Source organism: Geotrypetes seraphini, chromosome 1, assembly GCF_902459505.1.
Source record: "Geotrypetes seraphini chromosome 1, aGeoSer1.1, whole genome shotgun sequence".
NCBI lineage: Eukaryota > Metazoa > Chordata > Amphibia > Gymnophiona > Dermophiidae > Geotrypetes > Geotrypetes seraphini.
The window spans coordinates 467,752,219-467,771,751 of record NC_047084.1 but is presented as its reverse complement, the minus strand read 5'-3'; the positions used below and the strand labels follow the sequence as shown (position 1 = coordinate 467,771,751).

The 19,533-nt window shown below is 50.3% G+C and overlaps 1 protein-coding gene across 2 annotated transcripts in view; it reads left to right on the top strand.

Moving 5' to 3' along the window:
• Positions 1–19,533, top strand: part of USP11 (ubiquitin specific peptidase 11) — a 251,180-nt gene that overhangs the window by 134,715 nt on the left and 96,932 nt on the right. For both annotated transcript variants that reach the window (XM_033924282.1, XM_033924292.1), the window contains exon 16: positions 294–364. In XM_033924282.1, coding sequence (XP_033780173.1) covers positions 294–364 — 71 coding nt within the window. The remainder of the gene's footprint in view (positions 1–293; positions 365–19,533) is intronic.

Sequence of the window (19,533 nt, the reverse complement as noted above, 5' to 3'; positions counted from 1 at the left end):
GAGCTCCTGGTTTAGAACTCGAACACAGTTATTAGAGAGCCTTTTAAATATGTAATATTCTGGTTCATGCTGTACAGTAAGAGCACCAAAGCTCTAGAGACATGGCTTGCTCCATCACAAAATGCTTGAACTTTAGGAGATGTTATAAAGCCCTGTCGGCCTTAGAGGAGCATTAGAACTACTCAGTTCCTGGGAACTCTAGACACTCTTTCTCTGCTGTGGTATGATTCTTGTGTGATTGGTTGAGCGGTTGCCCTGAAACTGACAATGTACTCTTTGTGCATTTTCCTCAGCTCAGCCATACATTGCTTTGGACTGGGACCCAGAGATGAAAAAGTTATACTATGATGAAGTGGAGGCAGAGGTGAGTGCTGCTGCACTGGATATGACTTTGTGTCATGGTAGGTCTGCTACTTGCTGGATGATGATGGTAGTGATTATGAAAGCAGATATGAACTAATGTGCACACAGGTGATTATAGCACACACTTTCTAACACTTCTCAGTGCTCAGAGAACCGTTTTTAGCTTATGAGACCGCTGGGTAAGCAAATTTTTTTAGCCCACTAATTTTAGGGCTCAATTCTCAATCATTGCACTGGTCCCTGTAGTATCTATAAATATAATACTCTCTCACTTTTTTTGATCTTTTTAAATTACTTTTTCTCTTAATTCTCAACTTCAAAACAGACTTAGCTTTTAATGCAGGGGTTCAGCGGGTTCTGATGCGTTTCGCCATGCTGCCTCAGAGAACCCGCATCAAAACGAACTTAATTCTGCCCCCACCGTGTCTGTTTTTACTTGCTAAGACCACATTAGTTCATATCTGTTTGCAGTTTAGTGCACTTGGGGCAATTAATTATTCCTGAACATATATTTGAGTGATTATGAAAGGTCATAAATGATGATAATGTAAGAGACCTTTAATGTTGCTGTCAATATTATAAGTGTGTTGATCTAGATTTACTATAGTGTGCCACTATGTTAAAACATGCATTCAGTATGCATTATTTACCTCAAAGCATTTTATGCAATGGGACCCATTACTAAAGTGTGTGTTTAATGCATGTTAATAAATCTAGCCTACTTTGAGAGAATATCTGGGAAGGCTCATGATGATATTGTGAGCATAGGTGTCTACATTTCAAAAATAATGGGGTGCTATACACTAGAAAATGACACGGGGGAAAAAATTTGTCCCCTTGCTCCATCCCCGCAAGTTCGGTCCCCGTCTCCGTCCCATCCCCATGAGCTCGGTCCCCATCCCCACAAACCATCTGATCCTATCTGCACAAGCTTTGAATAGTTTTATACTGAACTTATTTTAATAAAGTATGAAAAGAAACAATATTCTGTACAATTGTCATTTTATAAATCAGAGTTCTGGCTGCCGAACTAGAGGAACATAATGGTCATCAAGTCCAGTAGCCCATTTTCATGGTGGCCAATCCAGGTCACTAGTACCTGACCAAAACCCAAAGAGTAGCAACATTCCATGCTACTGATCCAGGGCAAGCTGAGGCTTCCCCCATGTCTTAATAACAGACTATGGAGGAAGCACATAGAAATGAATGTTCCAGTGGGGCCCTTGAGATGTACTCGAGTCATGGCATGGCTTTATTCCATGGCGGATGGCATTAACTAGTGCTTTATTTCCCCGAAGGTGGATTCTTCGGTGGCCCTGGCCCCGGGAGGGTTTTCTTTGTTTTCCCTTCATGGCCCATGATATGGTGTCTGTTGAGGCGGATAACGGATTACGAAGGTCCGGTGATTCTGGTGGCACCCAATTGGCAGAGGCAGCTGTGGTATGCCACCTTGGTTTGGCTCCAGCAGGATCGGGGGCTCCAGTTACCTTGCCATTCTCGCTTTCTCACACAGGGTCTGATTTGCGATGCAGGATCTGGACCAATTCGGTCTTACGGAGTGCAGGCCTTAACTGGCTGGGGCTATTCGTTGATGGTGTTTGCCGGGTTGCTTCTCTGCAAACGGAAGTCCACATTGGTGAACTATGTGGAGGCTTGGTGGTGTTCCCAGACCTGGTGCACCCTGAGACAGATGGACCCTTCTCTTCCAGCGATTCCTCAGGTCCTGGAGTCTCTGCAGAATGGCCTACAGAAGGGTCTAGCAGTAGCTTTGCTTTGGATTCAGCTTGCTGGTCTTTCGTGTATTGGCCCTTTCTCCCTTAGGGGCTCCTTTGGCAGTTCATCCAGATGTGGATCATTTTCTGTGGGGTGTGTTACATCCGATACCTCTCTAGTGCCTTCCAACCTGGAACCTTAATGTGGTTCTTCGCTCTCTGGCTCGTCCCCGTATGAGCATCTGGAGTAGGTGTGTCTGCTGAATCTTTCGATCAAGGCAGGTCTTCCTTGTGGCTATTACTTCAGCCTGGAGAGTTTCGAGACTTCAAGCTCTTTTCTGCAGTGATCCCTTTCTGCGTTTCACAAATTCCGCAGTGATGCATACTGTCCCTTCTTTTCTTCTGAAAGTGGTTACTGATTTCCATGTGAATCAGGAAGTCCAACTTCCTGCTTTTGGCTTCCTCTGGTTCGAGGGAGAAGGATCAGGTCTTATCCCAGGACAAGCAGGCAGGTATTCTCACTAGTGGGTGATGTCATCCAACAGAGCCCCGATACGGACGTCTCACAAGCATGACTTGCTTGAAGAAACTCAGAAGTTTCGAGATGCCCGCACCGCGCATGCGCCAGTGCCTTCCCGCCCGATGGTCCAGGCGTGTCTCCTCAGTTCTTTTTCTTCCGCGGAGCTGAGAAGTTCTCTTCAATTCTGCGCCCTTTGAATCTGTTTTTTTGCCTTCTTATTGCCGCGGGTTGGGTTCTTTTGGCTCTCCCGTGCATTTATTTCTTTCTTTGATTTCTTTTTTAAAAAACAAAACAAAAAAAAAATTTTACTTCCGATACCGGGTCGGCCGCGTGGCTGGGGCCCCGCGCCTTCGACCTTGCGGCGGAACTTTTCCGGCCTATGTCCCGGCCGATCACCAGTTTTAAGAAGTGCAGCAAGTGCCAGCGCGCGATTTTGCTCACGGACCCTCATCAACGCTGCTTACAGTGTCTGGGCCCGGACCACTTTCCGAAATCATGCCGGCCTTGCTCCACTCTGACGGCGCGAGCGTTTAAGCGCCGCTGTCTGCTGTGGGAGTCCATGTTCAAGATGGAAGCTTCGTTGGATCCTTCAGCTTCGACATCGACTGGTTCCTCGACTCCTTCGGCGAAGCCCTCTGCCTCCCCGGCTGCTTCGGGCCTTCTGAAACCAGCCTCGTTCACTCCGGTTTCGGCCTCGACCTCGGCGCCGGTGCCTTCTTCCGTCTCCTCGAAACAGGTATCGACCCCTATAGTTTCACCGGTGGTGCTTAAAGTGCCGAAGGCTGGCAAGCAAAAGCACGCGGCACCGAAAGAGCGCGGAGACTGTGTGGAAGGGCCCCCTTTTGGTGTGGATCCCTCCATATCGGCTTCGTTGAGGTCCATTCTGGAGGCTCAGTTTGTGGAACTCATGACCACCATGGGTCCCCAGCTGATTGCCTCGATCCAGGGTGACCTCCCAGTTCCGGCTCCGAGGGGCGGCCCGCCCCCCCCTCCTCCACCGCACCGCTCGACCTCGTTGCTTGGCGAGGAGGAGCGACGGGCGGTGTCCAGTTCGTCGAGGCGGTCCTCGGGTAGTGCCATGCCTCCCTTGGAACCGATTCCTTCGAGAAAGGCCTCCCTCAGTGATATGCCTCCCTTGGAGCCTATTCCCTCGAGGAGAGCTTCCCTTGGCAACTTGCCTCCCTTAGAACCTATTAACCCATCCCATGACACTGTGTGGCGTCCACCTTCGAGGCCTCCCAGTCCTGGGCATAGCAGGAAGCAGGACGAGTTCTTCCGAACCCCCTATCAAGCCTGGGCGGCTTCTGGGGAGGCCCCTACTCTTCCGCCTCTGCGATCGACGGCCTCGAGTCCTATCTGCTCCTTGGAGGCTTCTGGGGACCAGTATGCTCACAGGAGAGCTCGATCCCCTTCCAGGCATCGTGAAGGGCATCGATCCAGACACTCTTCGAGGCATTCCTCTTGACACTCGACCGTCTCGCCTCAGAAGAAATTGCCTTGGATGGGGTATTCTGCTTCGGCTGGGTCCCCTCCTCCGGGCCCGGAGTGCGAGGACCCCGAGGTGTTTTACTCGCCTTGTTGCTCACAGGCTTCTGTGGAGCCCGAAGCCTCAACTTCTTCTAGTCCTTCTCGAAGACCGGCGCTGGCGGACCAACTATCCTTTTCCTCGTTTCTCCGACAGATGGCGGATGACATGGACATTACTCTCGATGCTGGGTCTCGATACTCCAAGGAGTACCTCAATACCATGCACCTGCCTCGTCCTCCGGCCGAGTCCTTACGCTTGCCTCTACACAAGCTCCTTGACCAGACTTTCATGAGATGCTTTGAGTCTCCTTACTCTATCCCTGCGGTCCCTGGAAAATTGGATGCTCGGTACCGCACGGTGCATCATAAGGGCTTTGAGGGACCTCAGCTTTCTCATCAATCTCTCTTGGTCGAATCATCACTCAAGCGGTCTCATCCTGGCCAGGTCTACGCTTCGGTGCCTCCGGGCCGCGAGGGCAGGACCATGGATAAGTTCGGACGTCGCATCTATCAGAATTCTATGATGGCGTCCCGAGTCCTGAATTATAATTTCCACTTTGCCACCTACTTGGAATTTTTTCTACCTGTGCTTCGGAAATTCACGCCCTACATCGAGTCCCAGGCTCGGTTTGAGTTCGAGGAGGTGGTTTCTTCGCTGTCCCAGCTTCGTCTTCAATTAATGCAATCTGCCTATGATGCTTTCGAGCTCTCGGCCCGAGCGGCAGCCTGCTCTGTGGCGATGCGCCGTTTGGCCTGGTTGCGGACCATTGACATGGACCCGAATCTTCAGGACCGACTGGCGAACGTCCCGTGTGCTGGGGCGGATCTTTTCGACGAATCCATCGAGACAGTCACGAAGAAGCTGTCTGATCATGAAAAGTCCTTCCAGTCCATTCTTAGGCTGAAGCCTAAGCCTCAGCAGTCTCGACCCTCTCGACCGCCATTGATCTATCAGCGGCGTTATCAGCCGAGGCAAGCTCCTCCTGCGAGGCAACCTGCGAAGCGGCAGCCTCCTCAGAAGGCTCAGCAAAAGTCTCAACCGTCTGCTGTCCCTAAGGCTCCTCAGCCTTTTTGACTGTCTCGTCGAGGGCATAACCAGTCTCGTTCTGCCTCCCCCTGTTTTTCCCATCGGAGGGCGCCTCCATCATTTTTATCATCGCTGGGAGGCCGTAACCACCGACCTCTGGGTCCTTACTATCATCAGGGAGGGATACTCTCTTCATTTCCACCGGGTCCCTCCGGACCACCCTCCAAGAGAGTATCCTTCCAACTTGACTCAGACCACCCTTCTTCCTCAGGAAGCCCAGGCTTTGCTCCGGCTACGGGCCGTCGAGCCGGTCCCTGTGGACCAACACAACCAGGGGTTTTACTCCCGGTACTTCCTTGTTCCGAAGAAGACGGGCGACCTGCGACCCATTTTGGACCTCAGGGTCCTCAACAAATTCCTAGTCAAAGAGAGGTTTCGCATGCTGACCCTTGCTTCTCTCTACCCCCTCCTCGAGCAGAATGACTGGTTATGCTCTCTGGATCTCAAGGAGGCCTACACTCACATTCCCATTCATCCGGCCTCTCGCAAATTCCTCAGATTTCGGGTGGGACAGCTGCATCTGCAGTATCAAGTGCTTCCATTCGGTCTGTCTTCGTCTCCCAGAGTCTTCACGAAGTGTCTGGTAGTGGTGGCCGCTGCACTCCGGAACCAGGGTCTTCAGGTATTTCCCTACCTCGACGACTGGCTCATCAAGGGTCCCTCGGCATCGGGGGTCATCTCGGCGACCCTGTCCACGATTCTGTTCCTGCAAAGTTTGGGATTCGAGATCAACTTTCCCAAATCTCATCTTCAGCCTACACAGTCGCTCCCCTTCATCGGGGCGGTCCTGGATACCATACGTCTCAGAGCATTCCTTCCTCCTCAGCGCATGGATGCTCTTCTTCATCTCTGCCAGTCTGTGTCTTCTCGCCAGTCCATCTCAGCGAGCCACATGATGGTCCTCCTGGGCCACATGGCCTCTACAGTTCATGTGACGCCGTTTGCCAGACTCCATCTCAGAATTCCTCAGTGGACCCTGGCATCTCAGTGGACTCAGGTGTCTGATCCATTGACTCGACACATCATCGTCACTCCTGCTCTTCGGCAGTCTCTACTTTGGTGGATGATCTCTTCGAATCTATCCAGAGGTTTGCTGTTTCACTCTCCTCCCCACCAGAAGGTCCTCACAACCGATTCCTCGACCTATGCCTGGGGAGCGCATCTGGATGGGCTTCGCACTCAGGGATTCTGGACCAGTGCGGACCGACTCCATCAAATCAATCTTCTGGAGCTCAGAGCCATCTTCAATGCTCTTCAGGCATTTCAACATCTGCTTCACGACATGGTGGTCCTGATTCGCACAGACAATCAGGTGGCCATGTATTATGTCAACAAGCAGGGAGGCACGGGCTCGGCCTCCCTCTGCCAGGAAGCTCTCAGAGTCTGGGATTGGGCGGTTCGCCACAACGCCTTCCTCAAAGCTGTCTACATTCAGGGGAAAGACAATGTCTTGGTGGACAACTTGAGTCGTCTACTCCAGCCTCACGAATGGACGCTCCATTCCACGCCCCTTCATCAGATCTTTGCTCAGTGGGGGACGCCTCAGATAGACCTCTTTGCGGCTCCCCACAATTTCAAGCTGCCTCAATTTTGCTCCAGGATCTACACTCCTCATCGCCTCGAGGCAGATGCTTTCCTGCTGGATTGAGGGAATCGCTTTCTGTATGCATTTCCTCCATTTCTTTAGCATTCTCCAGACCAGTAGAGGTTAATCTTTACAAATGGGTATATATCCAATCATGACCAGCAGGTGGAGACTGAAAACAAAACTGTGGGACAGTATATAATATACTCCCTTCTCTATTTACCTCAGTCTTCTTTCAGTCTCCAGCAGGTGTTGAGTGATCTGTACCCATCTCCCTTGGTAGGGCTGTTGGAATTTGTTTAGGGGGTTTCTAGTCCCTGTTTTTGGCCGGACAGAGCTTGGGCGGGCCCTGTTTGGGGGTCCGTCCGACCTCGGGGGTGTCAAACCCGGCGGGTCTCGAGCGGGGTCCCTCCCCCCACTTCCTCCACCTCCCCACATTTTTTTAGAGGAGCCTCAGCAGTAAGCCTTGCCCCCTAAATCAAGCAAGGCATAATGCTTCGAGAGCCTGTGGAGTCTGTTCTGTAAAAAAAAAAAAAAATCCTGAGGTAGTGCCGGTCTGAAGGGTTGTTTCCCTTTAAGAAAACTGTATTTTACTGTATTTTTTCATCTAACCGGCACTTTTTTCTAGCTAGGTCGCGTATGGAGCAATTGTGCCCTTCTCCGGGGGAGTGGGACACAATTAGGTCCAGCCGCGAGGCACTCGCGGCTGGCCTGAACTCGGCGGTTTGGGTCGGTGAGGTGGTGGAGCTCCGTCGGCAGCGGCTGCAGGCGCCCAGAGCTCCCCGCCGATGGTGCCTCGCGAGTCGGCTGGGAGCAGGGGGGAAGCCCGGTCTTCCCCAACCGCCCACGGAGGGATTCGCCGAAGGATTCCCTCTCAGCTGATTTTTTGACAGCTGATGCCGACTTGCCTGTTTTAGCGGCTGGGACTGTTCAGCCTTCTCAGCCGCTACAGGCCATGGAGGGAGCATTTTTGGCGGGAACTTCGCCATTTTCTCTGTCTGGCCCCTCCATTTTGTCTGCAACCTCAGGTGACCTTCCCCCTGTATTGCAAACACAGGGGCAGGTTTCAGCAGGGACCCCTGCTGGGGCAGGGAGTCCCTGGGGACCCCTGCTGGGGCAGGGAGTCCCTGGGGACCCCTGCTGGGGCAGGGAGTCCCTGGGGACCCCCAGGGGTTTTTTGTCCCCAATTTAATTTCTTTCTTTGTACAGACATTTGGGGGTCCCACGTGCACCTGGGGGGTTTCGGGGGTGGTTTTCCCTCCGCGCCCCCTATGGCTTGCCTCCCTCTTTTCGTTTGGCGTCCCCTCTTCCTCCTCCCTCATCCAAGCGCCCGCGGGGGGACTTGGATTGCGAATTGGTGGTCGGAGGAGCGTGTTGGCATGGTTGAGGACCTGGCTGCTTTGGCGGGCTTCCAGGATCCTCTAGAGGGGACGCCCGCTGGCAGCGGGGCGGCGGTTTTCCCGTCTTCCAGAGCAGATGCGTCCGTGGTGCGCTTTTTATTCAGAGGGATGAGCTTTTAGACCTGATGTAGCAGGTCTCCTTGGTGCTGCATTTTCGAAGTTGCGCCACCGGAGACCCCGCGTATGGGGGCCCCTCTGCTTCAGGGGGTCTGTCCTGTTTCCCGCTCTTTTCCTGTGCATCAGGATTTTCGGGATTTTGTGTTGGCGCAGTGGCCTACGGGCGTCGTTTCGTTTGGTGTGCGCCTTGGCTCATGGGTATTCCATCCCGGAGGGGGATAGGGCTACCTTAATTACGCCAATGGGGGACGCGGTGGTCTCGGCACTTCCTAAGCGGCATACCGTGCCTGTTATGGACGGATCTGCGCTTAGGGTCTCTGAGGAGCGTACGTTTGAGACACTTCTTAAGTATAATTTTGATGTCTCTGCCTTGGGGGTCCCGGCAGCTATTTGTGTGGGGCTGGTGGCTCGCACCGTGTTTCAGTGGTCTGAGCATGTCCTGGATCGTGAGTCTGATGACTGGTCCTTAGTGGATCTGGAGGTGGTGAAGTTTGAGATGACTGCCTCGTTCCTCTCGGTTGTTCTTTGTGACTTGGTGCTGCTAAGTCTGGGTCTTTTGGTGGCCGCACGGTGTACCTTGTGGCTTTGCGCTTGGTCGGCGGTTGCCGCGTCCAACACTGAACTTCCCAAAATTTCCCTTTCGGGGGTTGTTTTTTGTTTAGAGAGGACTTAGATCCGGTGGTTCAGACTCTGACGGACCCGGAGGTGCCCCGTCTGCCTGAGGACCGTGCCCGCCCGGCTTCTCGGGTTGGCATTGCCCGGGGGCGTCTGCGGGAATTTCGCAAGTCTCGCCTGGGGCATGGGACTGCTTCTTTCCAGGCTTCCGGTTTTTCCCCGGGGTCGGTTGGCTTAGAGCATGCAGTCTTTTTCAGGGGGCCCGTCGGGGGGCTGGGAGTTTCCCCCCCGGTTCCCCTGCTGCCCGTCCTGCGCGATGTCTCTTTGCCGGCGCCCCCTTTGGTTCCCGGGGGTGCCTGGCTTCGCAACTTGTTTCCAAAGTGGGCAAGATCACGTCCGATCAGTGGGTCCTGGTGGTGGTGCGGGACGGTTATGTACTTGAATTTTATCCGCTCTCTGCCGGATCATATCTAGCCTTTCCATGTCAGGTGGCATGGGAGACGCTAGCCTTTCGCCAGACCCTTCAGCGCTTGCTAGATCTCTAAGCAGTTGTCCAGTGTCCCCTCAGGAGTGCGGTATCGGCTGGTACGCCATTTCTTTTATGGGGCCCTAAAGGGAGGGGACCTTTCGGCCCATCCTTGGTTTAACCTGAGGTCAACAGGACTCTCAGAATTCCCTTTTATTCGCATGGACACACTGCAGTCTGTCCTTCTGGCGGTTCAGCCAGGGGAGTTCCTGACTTCTCTCGCTCTGGCGGAGGCCTACTTGCCTGTTTCCATTCGGGCCGCTCCTCAGCTCTTTCTTTGCTTGGCGATATTGGGTCTGCACTATCAGTTCTGGGTGCTTCCCTTGGGCCTGGCCACGACTCCCCGGACGTTCGCCAAGTTGATGGTGGTCGTCACGGTGGCATTGCAGTCAGAGGGCATTCTGGTGCACCCCTTCTGGGATGACTGGTTGTTTCGGGCGAAGTCGTTGCAGGAGAGCGCCCGAGTTACGGCTCGGGTGGTTGAGTTTCTCCGGTCGCTGGGCTGGGTGGTCAACCTTTCCAAGAGTTGGTTGGTCCCCGCTCAGTATCTGGAGTACCTTGGAGTTCTGTTCGACACCTCCGTGGGGAAGGTCTTCCTTCCAGGGCCCGGGTAAGCAAATTGCAATCTCAGATTCGCCTTCTTTTGGCGTCCCGGTGTCCTCGGGCGCAGGATTTCCTCCAAGTCTTGGGGTCGATGGCAGCGTTCCTGGATGTTGTGTGGTGGGCCCACATGTCTCTTCAGTATGCTCGGCTCCGTAGATGGTCACCCCAGTGGCTCAGTGTGGAGGTCCCTGTCCCTCTGTGTGGCTTGACGCGCTGCAGTCTTCTTTGGTGGCTCCAGACCTCTCATCTGGTCCAGAGGATGAGACTGGACCTATCGCAGTGGACGGTGCTTCTCTCGGATGACAATCTCCTCGGTTGGGGGGGCTCAGTGTCTAGGGGCACCTGGTCCATGAAGGAGGCATCCTGGTCAATCAACATGTTGGAGACCAGAGCCGTCCCTCTGGCGCTATTAGCCTTCCGCTCCCGCTTGAGGGGCAAGTCGGTCAGAGTCCGGTCTGACAATGCCACAGCGGTGGCTTATGTCAATCGTTGAGGCACCAAGAGCGCTCAAGTGGCAGAGGAGGCGGCTCGGCTTATGCTTTGGGGCGGAGTCACGCCTTCTGGACCTCTCGGCCTCTCACATGGCCGGGGTAGAGGTTGTTCAGGCGAACTTCCTCAGTCACATCTTAGATCACAGAGAGTGGTGTCTCAGTCCTGTGGCTCTTCAGTTGATAATGCCGGCTTGGGGTCAGTCCCTGATGGACCTGTCGGCCTCGAGTGGCAAGGCCAAGGTGTTCCGCTTCTTCAGTCGTTGCAGGGATGGACTGGCCGAGGGTCTGGATGCTCTGGTTCAACCATGGCCAACAGAGGGGCTGTTGTGCAGGTTCCCTCCGTGGCCATTAGTGGGCAGAGTTCTTCTCCGCATTGTTCGCCATCCGGGTCTGGGGGTTCTGGTGGCTCTAGATTGGCCTCGACATCCGTGATACGCAGATCTGGTGACACTCTGGTGGCGGATCCTTTTCCTCTGCCTCCTTTGGACGACCTTCTGACGCAGGGTCCCATTCCCATGTTCGACCCGGCTCCCTTCTGTCTTACGGCTTGGCTTTTGAAAGGGGTCGCCTTGGTAAGAAGGGGTATTCAGATAGGGTGATTTCTACACTCTTGGGGTCCTGGAGGCTTTCTACCTCTCAGGCTTCTGTGTGGATTTGGCACTTCTTTGAGGGGTGGTGCCAGGTGCGGGGAGTGGTCTCTCTTCGCGTTTCTGTGCCTAACTTCTTAGAGTTCTTACAAGATGGCATGGATAGAGGCCTGGCTTCGGCTTCTCTCCGGGTTCAGCTTGTGGCCTTGTCAGCCTTTCGGGGGTTTGTGACGGGTCAGCGTTTGACAGCCATTCCTGATGTGATTCCTGATGTGATGCTCAGGCCTCCCGTGCGGTCCTCTATTCCCTCTTGGAATCTCAGTTTGGTTCTCTCTATTCTGATGCACCCGCCCTTCGAACCGTTGGGCGGCTGCTCTTTGAAGGACCTTCCTCTGAAGACGGTCTTTTTGGTGGACATTTCTTCCGCTAGGCGTGTTTCTGAGCTACATGCTTTCTCTTGTAGGGCTCCCTTCTTGGAGTTTTCTAGGGAGCAGGTTGTCTTGAGGCCTGTTCCTTCCTTTTCTGCCAATAGTAGTTTTTCCTTTTCATGTCAATCAATCTGTGGTCCTCCCGGTCTTGGGTAGTTGGGAGGGCTCTTCTGAGCAAAGTCAGCTGAGCATGTTGGATGTTGGTCGGGTCCTTCGCTCTTATGTGCACCGGACCCAGGAGCTCAGGAAATAAAATCATCTCTTTGTCCTTCTGACTGGTCCTCTTTGGGGGGCTGGCGCTTCTAGGGCTACTATTGCATGCTAGATCAAGGAGACTTTTGCTTCCACTTCTCTTCTGGGGCAGCAGCCCGTTCCGGAGTTTCTCAAAGCTCATTCTACTCGGGGTCAGGCGGCTTCTTGGGCTGAGTCGTCGCTCGTGCCTCCAGTGGACATTTGTACGGCTGCGGTTTGGTCTTCCTTGTATTCCTTTGTCAGACTCTTTCGGGTAGATGTTCTGGCGCGTCAGGACGCGGTGTTCGGTGTGTTTGTTCTGGTGTTGGCCCTTCGGGGGTCCCGCCCGTGTGAGGGACTGCTTTGGTACGTCCCATTTGTAAAGATTAACCTCTACTGGTCTGGAGAGTGCTAAAGAAGGAGAAATTAGGTTCTTACCTGCTAATTTACTTTCTTTTAGCTTCTCCAGACCAGTAGAGGTCCCCACCCTGTCTATTGTTGTTGTGCTTGGGGCTGTTTTGCGGGCAGTTTTTGTTTTTTGCTGCGGGTTCTAGTATTTTTCTAGGGCCGGGGAGAATTAAAGAACAGCGGCTGTGGCTCGGCTGGCTTAGCTGGCGAGCTGTGGGGACATTTTCCTTCTGGTATTTCTCCTCTGCATTTTCCAACAGCATTTGGGTATGTTATTTGTTACTCCTGTTCGGAGTATTGTTTTCTTTCTGTTTTCCAGTTCTTAGTTCTGCTTGGCTATTCGGCAGAGGTAAATAGAGAAGGGAGTATATTATATACTGTCCCACAGTTTTGTTTTCAGTCTCCACCTGCTGGTCATGATTGGATATATACCCATTTGTAAAGATTAACCTCTACTGGTCTGGAGAAGCTAAAAGAAAGTAAATTAGCAGGTAAGAACCTAATTTCTACTTCCTCTCATTCAAAAGACGCTGGTCAAGCTGAGGACCGACCACGCCACCATGATTCTGATTGCTCCTCGGTGGCCCCGTCAACCTTGGTTCTCCCTTCTACTTCAACTCAGCAGCAGGGAGCCGGTCCTTCTTCCAGTGTTTCCTTCACTACTTACTCAACATCAGGGATCACTGCTTCATCCCAACCTGCAGTCTCTCCACCTGACAGCTTGGTTCCTCTCAACGTAACTCCTCACCAGTTTTCCCAGGCGGTGAGGGATGTCTTGGAGGCTTCCAGGAAGCCTGTTACTCGTCAATGCTACTCCCAAAAGTGGACTAGATTTTCTACATGGTGTATTTCCAATTCTAAAGAGCCTCAGCGAGCCTCCCTATCCTCTGTGTTGGACTATCTTCTGCACTTGTCTCAGTCTGGTCTCAAGTCGACCTCTATTCGAGTCCACCTGAGCGCTATTGCGGCTTTCCATCAGCCGCTGCAAGGGAAACCTCTCTCTGCTTATCCTGTGGTTTCCAGATTTATGAAAGGACTTTTTCTAAACTAAACTAAACTAAACTAAATCTTAGGTTTGTATACCGCGCCATCTCCGCAAGCGCAGAGCTCGGCACGGTTTACAGAAGTTAAGAGGAAAGGAACTACAATGAAGGGATAGAGGAGAGGGACTAAGAAGATAGAGAGGGACCGGTTGCTAGAGAACGGGAGGTAATTAGATTTTTGAAAAGAGCCAAGTTTTCAAGTGTTTGCGGAAGGATTGGAAGGAGCTTGAATTTCTGAGCGGGGGTGTGAGGTTGTTCCAGAGTTCTGTGGTTCTAAAGAGGAGGGATGTTCCAAGTTTTCCTGCGCGGGATATACCTTTTATAGAGGGGAAAGACAGTTTCAGTTTTTGTGAGGGTCTAGCGGGGTGTGGGTTTGAGGAGTTCCAAAAGAGTGGGATAACGGGAGGGAGGACGCCATGTCAATCCTCCTCTCAAACCGCCTCCAGTGGTTTGGGATCTCAATGTTGTCCTTTCTCAGCTTATGAAACCTCCTTTTAAGCCTCTGAGAAAGGCTCCACTGAAGTTTCTAACTTGGAAAGTGGTTTTTCTGGTAGCTGTCACTTCTGCTCGCAGGGTCAGTGAGCTTCAGGCCTTGGTGGCGGACCCGCCTTTCACAGTATTCCATCATGACAAGGTGGTCTTCCGCACTCATCCTAAATTCCTGCCTAAAGTGGTCTCTGAATTTCATCTCAACCAATCCATTGTACTTCCAGTGTTTTTTCCAAAGCCTCATTCTCATCCTGGAGAATCAGCTCTACACACTCTGGACTGTAAACGTGCTTTGGCTTTCTACCTGGATCGCACCAAACCACACAGAACTGCTCCTCAACTATTCGTCTCCTTTGATCCAAACAAGTTGGGACGCCCTGTCTCGAAGCGCACCATCTCCAACTGGATGGCGGCTTGTATCTCTTTCTGCTATGCCCAGGCTGGATTACCCCTTCCCTGTAAGGTCACAGCTCATAAGGTCAGAGCAATGGCGGCCTCTGTAGCCTTCCTCAGATCAACACCGATTGAGGAGATTTGTAAGGCTGCCACTTGGTCCTCGGTTCATACATTCACCTCTCATTACTGTCTGGATACTTTCTCCAGACGGGATGGACAGTTTGGCCAAACAGTGTTACAAAATTTATTCTCCTAAGTTGCCAACTCTCCCACCATCCCATTGAGGTTAGCTTGGAGGTCACCCACTAGTGAGAATACCTGCCTGCTTGTCCTGGGATAAAGCAAAGTTACTTACCGTAACAGTTGTTATCCAGGGACAGCAGGCAGCTATTCTCATGTCCCACCCACCTCCCCTGGGTTGGCTTCTCTGCTAGCTACCTGAACTGAGGAGACACGCCCGGACCATCAGGCGGGAAGGCACTGGCGCATGCGCGGTGCGGGCATCTCGAAACTTCTGAGTTTCTTCAAGCAAGTCATGCTTGTGAGACGTCCGTATCGGGGCTCTGTCGGATGACATCACCCACTAGTGAGAATAGCTGCCTGCTGTCCCTGGATAACAACTGTTACGGTAAGTAACATTGCTTTGTGGTCCTTAGCTATGCGCAAGCTTCCGTTGCGGTATCTGGAGGCTACTAATGAGTTTGGCCTCTCTGACCACCTATTTGGTCTGGCGGGTTCTGCTCGCAAAGGAAGGCCAGCCTCTAAGGCTACCATTTACAGGTGGCTTTGCATGGCCATTTCTATGACTTACATAGCTACTGTGGGCTCCTCTTGGGCAGTCATCAGCTGTGTCTCTAGATGAGATTTGCATACTTTCACCAAGTTTTGCAGGATGTGGCGGTTAAGCAGAATCCTGCTGTTGGTTCCTCTGGGTTGGCAGCAGGCTCATCAGCCCCACCCTGACTTGTTGGGACTGCGCTGTTACGTCCCACTGGTCCCAGAATAAAGTGAGCTTGTACAAGAATGAACGATTAGGTTCTTACCTGTGCTAATCTTCTTTCTTGTAAATCCTCACTTTATTCCGGGAACCCGCCTATACTCGCTGATTTTCCAGTTGTCTGTATTACAAGTACAGATAAGCTGGGTTTCTGACCAGTCTTTAAATGAGTGCCATCAAACCGGGTTTAGCTCTTTATCTGGGGAGGAGGTCCCTAGTTCAGGTGCCCTCCTCTGTCAGTGCAGGCTGTGTCTTCCTTTAGCACTGTTTTGTCATCCAGGTTTTCAGTGTTTCATTTCCTGTTGTTCATTTGCATTGTTGTTGCAAGGAGGCACCAGGAGCACCTAGTTAAAGTTGAAGGCTTAATTGATGGTTCTCTGGGCGGAAACCCACCTAGAAGCCTTATCAGTGGCATATATAGCAGGAGTGAACAAATGTGCAAGCCAACTTTCTCAGTTGCCAGACCCTGGATCTGGGGGAGTAGTCTCTGTCTCAGTGTGCTTCAACAAGATTAAGTGCTAGGAAAGGCTGACAATCGAACTAATAGCGTCAACGGACAACAAGAAAGTTGCTCAGTACTTCAGCCAATGATTAGAGCTGGAAAGGGCTGTAGCACTATAGAAATAATTAATAATAATAATAGTAGTAGTAATCCAGCCTTGGCCAACAGAAGAGCTGTTGTTCATGTTGCTCCCCTTGGCCAATGATAGGCCGAGTTGTTTGAAGGATAGCGACCCATCACGGGTTGGTGATTCTAATGGTACCACATTGGCCGTGTTGTCCATGGATCTAGTGTTGCTACAGTAGGACAGTTGTTTCAAGCTGCCCTACATCTATCACTCCTGTCACTGGAACCAGTTGCCCTGGAGGATCTGGAATGCTTTGGTTTTACAGCATGGCTCTTGAGCATGCTACCTTAGCACAGAAAGGATGTTCGGAGGTGGTTATAGCACCTTTCTTCAATCCAAGAAGCCAGCGATTGTCGTGGCTTATGCTAAGTACTGGAGGACTTTTCAGCATTGGTGTGCTAATCAGAAAGTAGAGCCATACACGGCGCCCATATATCCATAGTCCTGTCATTCCTACAGGATGGTCTTGAAAAGGGCCTCGCAGTGGGATTGCTCAAGATAAAAGTATATGCCAGAGAACAATTGATATCAAGTCAAATTGATTAACCATCATTGGTCTTGGTAAAGTGACATGTGCTCAAATCTTTTTAATCTGATAATATTTAATAAATATAAAGTGCATTTAGTGCTTAAGGTGCTAAAGAAAGGAAGGCACTTATCTTTTGTGCCCGATGACTGCCCAACCGTTTCACACCATGTTTCGTCAGGGGCTATGCCTCCTTTGTATATGTGCACCAAAAATAATGTAAAAAGCTCTGAATACGTGAAAATAACCAGCACCCGCACAGCTTTGAGCACATGTCACTTTACCAAGACCAGTGATGAATTACCACCCCAGTAAGATAATGAAAAATCATTAAGTAGTGCCTTGGGTATTTGAGGTCTTGTTAATCAATTTGACTTGATATCAATTTGTTCTCTGGCTTATGCAATTACTGTTCGTTTGAACGAATTGTTTTCTTTTATTATAAGTTGATTCAAGATAAAAGTAGCAAGCCTATCATGCTTATGAGCTTGAGTGGAGACAGGGCCCTTAGTGTCCCATCTTGACATAGCCAAATTCCTGAAAGGAGTGTTGCTGCTGCATCTTCCCATACAACAACCATTTCCTACGTAGAATCTTAATATTCTACAGACTCTTTGTAAGGCCCTGTATGTACCCTTACAGAATGCATTGCTGATGGATCTTACAGTCAAGATGGCATTTCTGGTGACGTATCACCTCGGTGAAAATGGTTTCAGAGCTCCAGGCTTTGTCATGCAGGGATCCTTTTCTCAGCTTCACAGAGGCGAATGTGTCTCTACGCACTGTGCTTTCCTTTCTACCAAAAGTGGTTTCAGCCTTGCATGTAAATCAAGAAGTCCAGCTTCCAGCATTCCGTGCCACAGGCATAAAGGAGGAGGACAAAGTCTTAGTGTTACTGGGCGTGAATAGAGTTCTTCTCCATTATCACGAGGTGACAAATAAATTTTGTCTTTCGGATCACATTTTTGTGTTAACCAACTTTAACGAATGAGGAAAGCAAGCCACGAAAGCATCTATTTCCAGTTGGATTCATATGGCTATTTCATCGGCGTGGCCTCTTCATGGACAGAGTCCTGGGAAGTTCTGCCTGAGGAGATTTGTAGGGCAGCTACATGGACCACCCTCCATACTTTTACAAAGTTTTACAGAGTGGATGTGGCAGCACGAATGGACACCACCTTCGGGTCCTCGGTGCTCGCAGCAGACTCAGCTGCCCCACCTTAGATTCAAGAGGCTGCTTTGGTACATCCTACTCGTCAAGCCTATTGTACTCTTTGCACTAAAATGGAAGATTAGGTTCTTACCTCGATTAGTGTGGAGTGTGTGGCGCAGTGGTTGAAACTACAGCCTCAGCACCCTGGGGTTGTGGGTTCAAACCCCGCGCTGCTCCTTGTGACCCTGGGCAAGTCACTTAATCCTCCATAGCCCCAGGTACATTAGATAGATTGTGAGCCCACCGGGACAGATAGGGAAAATGCTTGAGTACCTGATTGTAGAACCGCTTAGATAACCTTGATAGGCGGTATATAAAAAATCCTAATTAATCTTTCCAGTAAACTGGTACAGTAAGCTTGATGGCCCGCCCTGCTCAGATATTAAGTTGGCCTGCCTTCTGCCTAAGACATATATGGGTGTCTGAAGTCCAGAAAGAATGAAGATGTGTAATAATCTTCTGGTGAACAAGTAAGAATTATTTGTTAGCCCTATAGCGAAATCTTTGAGAGACACTATAGGAGTTGCATAAATGTTAGTGCTGGTTACACTCAGTTGGGTGACTTATTGGGTTCCACCTTGTATACGTTATGGTTTAATAAGTTTTTCTCATTGCAGAGCAGAAAAGACTTGAATTGTCAGGGAGTTTCCCCGTGCTCTCCTTGTTTTTTCTTCTCTTTGGGGGTTAACCGTTGCTTTAGTACAATCTAAGGGGCTGAGGCACTGTGACAATACCCAGTGACACAAGGAAGTGGAGTTGAGAAAAATATAGATGATGCCTTCTGCATTCCTTGCGGGTAGGGGAAAAGAGCCCACTCATCAAACGTACTATATCTGTTTACTAGAAAGAAGATTATTGAGGTAACATAGTTTTCCAATTGGGGACTGTTGGATGATATCACCTATATGTCAAATGGGAGTTATCTCTGGTACATAAGCTGATTTCATATGCGTAGCGCAACGGGATATCAGATATGACCTACGAGTATTAGCACTCTTCGGTTTGTATTTATGTCATTTCCTCATTCATCCCTGCGTAATGCATTTTTGTATATGTTTTATATATAATGCTTTTTTTGTTATTTTCTTATTCTTTTATACTTAATTAAATAATTTAAATAGTTTAAATGAACTTAGCTTCATAGCGAACATGCTTCAACTTTAAAATGAAGCTCCCCAGTGCCAACGCGTTTCGCACATCTTTATCAAGGCTGGGGATCTAAAAAACGAAACAGGCAACAAGCACTGATTAGAATAACTTATCTCTATACTTCAAACATAACCCATCAAGTTTAACATACCTCAAAGATTTACAAACACTACTTGTCAAGCCAGCGGCATTCAGGAAAAGAACCAGAGATAACTCCCATTTGCTATGGTGTTGTCGTATTTATATATTTATCATAAATATTAAAGAGTGACGAGGATGGCTCAATCACCTATATGTAGCAATGTGTCTTGCTGTCCTCAGCAAACACAAGTTTCAAGTTTATTAAAAATTTGATATACCGCCTATCAGACTTCTAGGCGGTTTTACATTATAATTTAAACAAGTAAATCACTGAAAAAGGAGGGTAACAAGCAGGAAAATAACTTCACTTTGTTCATTAATTCGGTCTTGTGTTACATGATACTTCCCCATTATAGACTAGCATTTGTTAGTCTCAGTGTTAATTTACCATTCACTTCACTAAATGAATACCAACTTTGAATATGCTGCTCTTTCCTAAAACTCTCCCAGACAGGAATATTACACAGGATATAGTTACATCGCACTACATACATCTTTCTATCCATAGCATAGCATTCAGAGCCCCCTGATCCGTTAAGTATTGTACCAGATCCATTCCTTACTAAAATATACAAAGATCCACCAATTACCACTACTAATACAAATTCAACAATTCAAACCCAAGTTGACCCATCATTTCTCTCATAAGAACATAAGAATTTCTGCTGTTGGGTCAGACCAGTGGTCCATCATGCCCAGCAGTCCGCTCACGCGGTGGCCCTCCGGTCAAAGACCCGCGCCCTAACTGAG